At 73.3% G+C, this 3,524-nt stretch overlaps 1 protein-coding gene across 1 annotated transcript; it reads right to left on the reverse strand.

The window, feature by feature from the left end:
• Positions 1 to 437: 437 nt before the first annotated feature.
• Positions 438 to 3,354, reverse strand: DBNDD1 (dysbindin domain containing 1). Its single transcript, XM_019535461.1, has 4 exons — positions 3,299 to 3,354; positions 2,875 to 3,206; positions 2,578 to 2,715; positions 438 to 1,886 (listed from the first exon to the last, which is right to left on the reverse strand). The coding sequence occupies exons 1-4, from the start codon at positions 3,352 to 3,354 to the stop codon at positions 1,723 to 1,725; spliced, it is 690 nt and encodes a 229-aa protein (XP_019391006.1). The 3' UTR covers positions 438 to 1,722.
• Between the last annotated feature and the right edge of the window lie 170 nt (positions 3,355 to 3,524).

Consider the following 3,524-nt stretch of genomic DNA (forward strand, 5'->3'; position numbering starts at 1 on the left):
CAGGACCAAGGCGAGGCTGCGAGTGCAGCTCTCGGGGGGCTGTAGTTATTTAGCGTATTTTCTGGCACGTCCTCGCTGCGGGAGCAGGGCGAGCGGGAGGGCACAAGGGCAGGGCCCCTGGGACGGTCTCTGGTCATGCAGCTGGGCACAAGCCAAGAAAGGGAGCCCCGCGTGGGGGAACACGGCGCGCGCCGCGCTTCCCTGGGCGGTGAGAGGGCAGGGGGCAGCAGCGATGCCAGGTTGCCTGTGTGCCGGCTCTGATCCTGGGCTGCAGGGCCGTCCCCGGGGAGCCTGCTCGCAGACCCCAACGGCCGGCTGTGCTCCAGCATCACGAGCGCTCAGCCCTGCTGCAGCTTGATGCCAAGCGCAGACGGGCTCCCGCTGCTGGCACAGGCACCGCAGGCTGCAAACGGCGCCAAGGACAGCACGCGGGCGCGGCCAGGTGCACACCTTTACCGGTACAGGAAGCTGCTACATGACGGATGGAGGGTACAGGTTGAGGCGGGGGTCTGGCTGGCCGCGGCCTGCTCATAGCTGCCTCGAGGCCGAGATAAAAACCGCAGGAGTCCATCGTGCTGGGCTGGCGCCGGGCCCGTGCGGAGGCCCACGGGAGGCTCCCGGCTCTCAGGAACAGGTCCCTGGCAGCGGACAAAGGCCGGCGGGTGCCGTGGGGCGTCAGAGCCGTGGAGAGCGCTGGCCACCGCTGTCGGGAGTGGCGGCGGAAGCTGGTGGCACATCACATGGCTCGTCTCAGCTGCCAGTCGCCTGCGTGGCCTGGGGCGCGGGCCGGATGGCGCCTGGCCATGGCCTGCTCTGCGCCAGCCGGGACCCCGTGCCAGGCTCGGCGCCCGGTGGGACCCAGCGGCAGCCGGGACCGGCGCTATATCCGCCAAGCCCCAGGCCTGGGGGTGGCGAAGCAGCCCGGCCTGCTCCACCCAGCCCGGAGGAACGTCGCCGCGGCTCTGGAGGCAGCGCTGGCATCACCTCGCGCTCTGAGTACGGGGGACGGGCGTATGTCCGGTGAGGGACAGTGCGAGGGGCCTGGAGCTGGTGGGAGAGCGCCAGCCCCGGGACCAAGGGCAGGAGCAGCCTGGCACGCGGCGGGGGCGGCAGCAAGGGAGCGGGGCTGGGGGTCTCCCCTAGGCCCCCGGCCTCCGTGCAGATGCTGCAGTTCCGCCAAGGTAGCGCCAGCGGCCCTGGCCGGTCCCTGCAGGGCAGGCTGCAGCATCTCTGCCCCGCAGGCATTGTTGGGGGCGAGCTGCACGTCACCCCCTCTCCTGAGCCCTCGCTCTGCCGCTTTCCTGCTCCCCAGCCAGGAGCAGATGTGCACGGAGCAAGCGCCCCAGGGTGGGTGCAGCCCCCGGGGGCTGCCGCGCACGCCAGGGAGAAGGGGGTGGCTGGAGTCCAGCTGCCGGGATGCCCCGGTGCCACCCTTCCCCTGGGCCGAGGCTCCGGGGCAGCTCTGGTGCCATGTGCGGGTCCCAGCCCAGGAGCGTGCTCACGGAGAGCTGAGCTGGGACCCAGCTGCCCTCGCATCCCTCCGAGGTCTCTCCTGTGGCCAGCACCGGGGCCGCGCTCCTCTCCTGCTCGTGCCCTGCCCGGTGCCAGCAGAGCGGGCAGCAGAGGGGTGGAAAGTGCCAACAAACACGTCATCGGGCCTGGCTGGCCCAGGGCAACGCAGCGCCCGCGCGGCTGCAGGAGTCACGGGGCTCCAGCCCGGCCTCACTCGTCCTGGGGCCGCTCCACGGTCAGGAAGGTGTCGGCCTCGCCAGCCTGCAGCTCCGAGTCGCCCAGGCGCGTCCTGTCCCGGCCCTGCTCCGCCTTGCCGCGCGTCCAGGACGGGGAGCGCAGGTACCCGGCCCGCGGGAGCGCGTGCGGCTGCAGCCCTGCGGGAGACGCCCGCGTCGGTGCCCGGCGCACCCCCTGCGTGCCGCGTGGGAGCCCAGCTGTGCCGGGCCCTGGGCTGCGCCCCCCAGCAAGGGGGCGGGGCGGGGCGGCCCTAGGCTGCTGCAGCACGGGGGGTGCTTTCCCCTTGCCCCTGCCCTGCTCTGGCCCCTTGGGCATTGCCCAGGGAAGCCGCTTTTCCTCCCACCACGGCCCCAGTGCCTGGGCAGGCCCAGCTGGCCGGGAATTAGTGCCAGAGGGACAGGTGAGCCCAACCCCCAGCCTACCTGGTGCCAGGCCCGCAGTCCCCGAGCGCGGGAGCCGAAGCCCGGGGCTGCAGCTGATGCAAGACCCCGGCTGCAGGGCCGGGCCAGGGACCCTCTGCATGGGGAGCAGCCAGAGCGGGGTGTGGGGCTGGGCCCCTGTGCCGCAGGCGTCTCCACGGGGAAGCGCTGGCAGAGCCGTTGCTGCGGGTCAAGGGCCCCGCCCTGCCAGCCGGGAAGTGTAAGCAGGGGCGCGTGGCCAGATGCACATGTGCAGGCGTGTGTGTGCGCTGGTGTGCGTGCATGTGCACGTAAGTGCAGTCACTCGCGCGGATGTGTGAACAGGTGCATGTCTGTAAGAGTGGATGTGCACTCGTGTGCACACGTGCGTGTGTGTGTGCACACGTGCGGTCGGCCCCGGCACACTCACCACCGGGGGACTCGGCTACGTTCTCGTCGTCCGAGTCGGCAAAGACCTCAGCGAGCTCCTGGTCCGACATGTCCGTCAGCTCGGTCAGGTCCAGCAGGTCGAAGTGCACCTCCAGCGAGGACACGCTGCTCAGCGGCTCTGCGGAGGGCGCCCGGCTCCGGTTCAGGGCCGGCGTGACCCCGCCACCCCAGCCAGGCTCCCGCGGCCGGGGCCGGCGCCAGCGCACGCAGGAGCCCCTCTCGGAGAAGGGCAGAGGGCAAAGCCCCCCGTGCTCCTGGGCCGGGGGCTCGTACTCACGTCTCCTCTCAGCCACCTGCAGCAGGCCCGAGCTGGGGATGGGGATCCCGCCCTGCTCCTCGGCCGGCACCTCCTCGCCTGGCCCGGGCACCGGGGCGCGGGCGGCGGCCACTCGCTCTGGGGCTGGAGCCTCCCTGACGAGTTCTGCGAGGGCAAGCCCTGCCGCGCTGGAGCTGAGGCTGCCTCCGGGGGACCCCCGTCCGCCGAGCCCCGGACTCCCCGCAGCCCCCCGGGAAGAGCCCCGAGCGCTGGGCAGCGGCTGCCCGCTCCGCCCTGGCCCCTTCTTGCCCGCGTGAGCCAGGGGTGCCCCAGGGCGAGCGTCCCGGTCACAGCTGCGGCAGGGGGGCCGGGGCGGGGCGGCCCTGTGTCCGCACCGGCCCGCGGCGAGACGCCGGGCTGGGAGCAGCCGTGCCAGGGGCCAGGCCCGGTTGTGGCCAGGCAGGCCGGGGGGTGCAGGCGGGTGCCAGGCCCAGCGCTCATGGTGGGGACCGGGGCCGCCGTGCCAGCCGCCAGCCGGCCCTGCTGCCGGGCCTTTGTCCCCGCAGACAAAAGCGGGGCCTGTGCCGGGAGGCCGGGGACAAGGGGCGGCTTGTCTGCGAGCACGGGAGAGCGGGCGCTGGGCCAGCCGGCCGCGGCGGCGGCGCTGCCCC

The sequence above is a fragment of the Crocodylus porosus genome, unplaced genomic scaffold, assembly GCF_001723895.1.
Source record: "Crocodylus porosus isolate Cpor-Errol unplaced genomic scaffold, CroPor_comp1, whole genome shotgun sequence".
Taxonomy (NCBI): Eukaryota; Metazoa; Chordata; order Crocodylia; family Crocodylidae; genus Crocodylus; species Crocodylus porosus.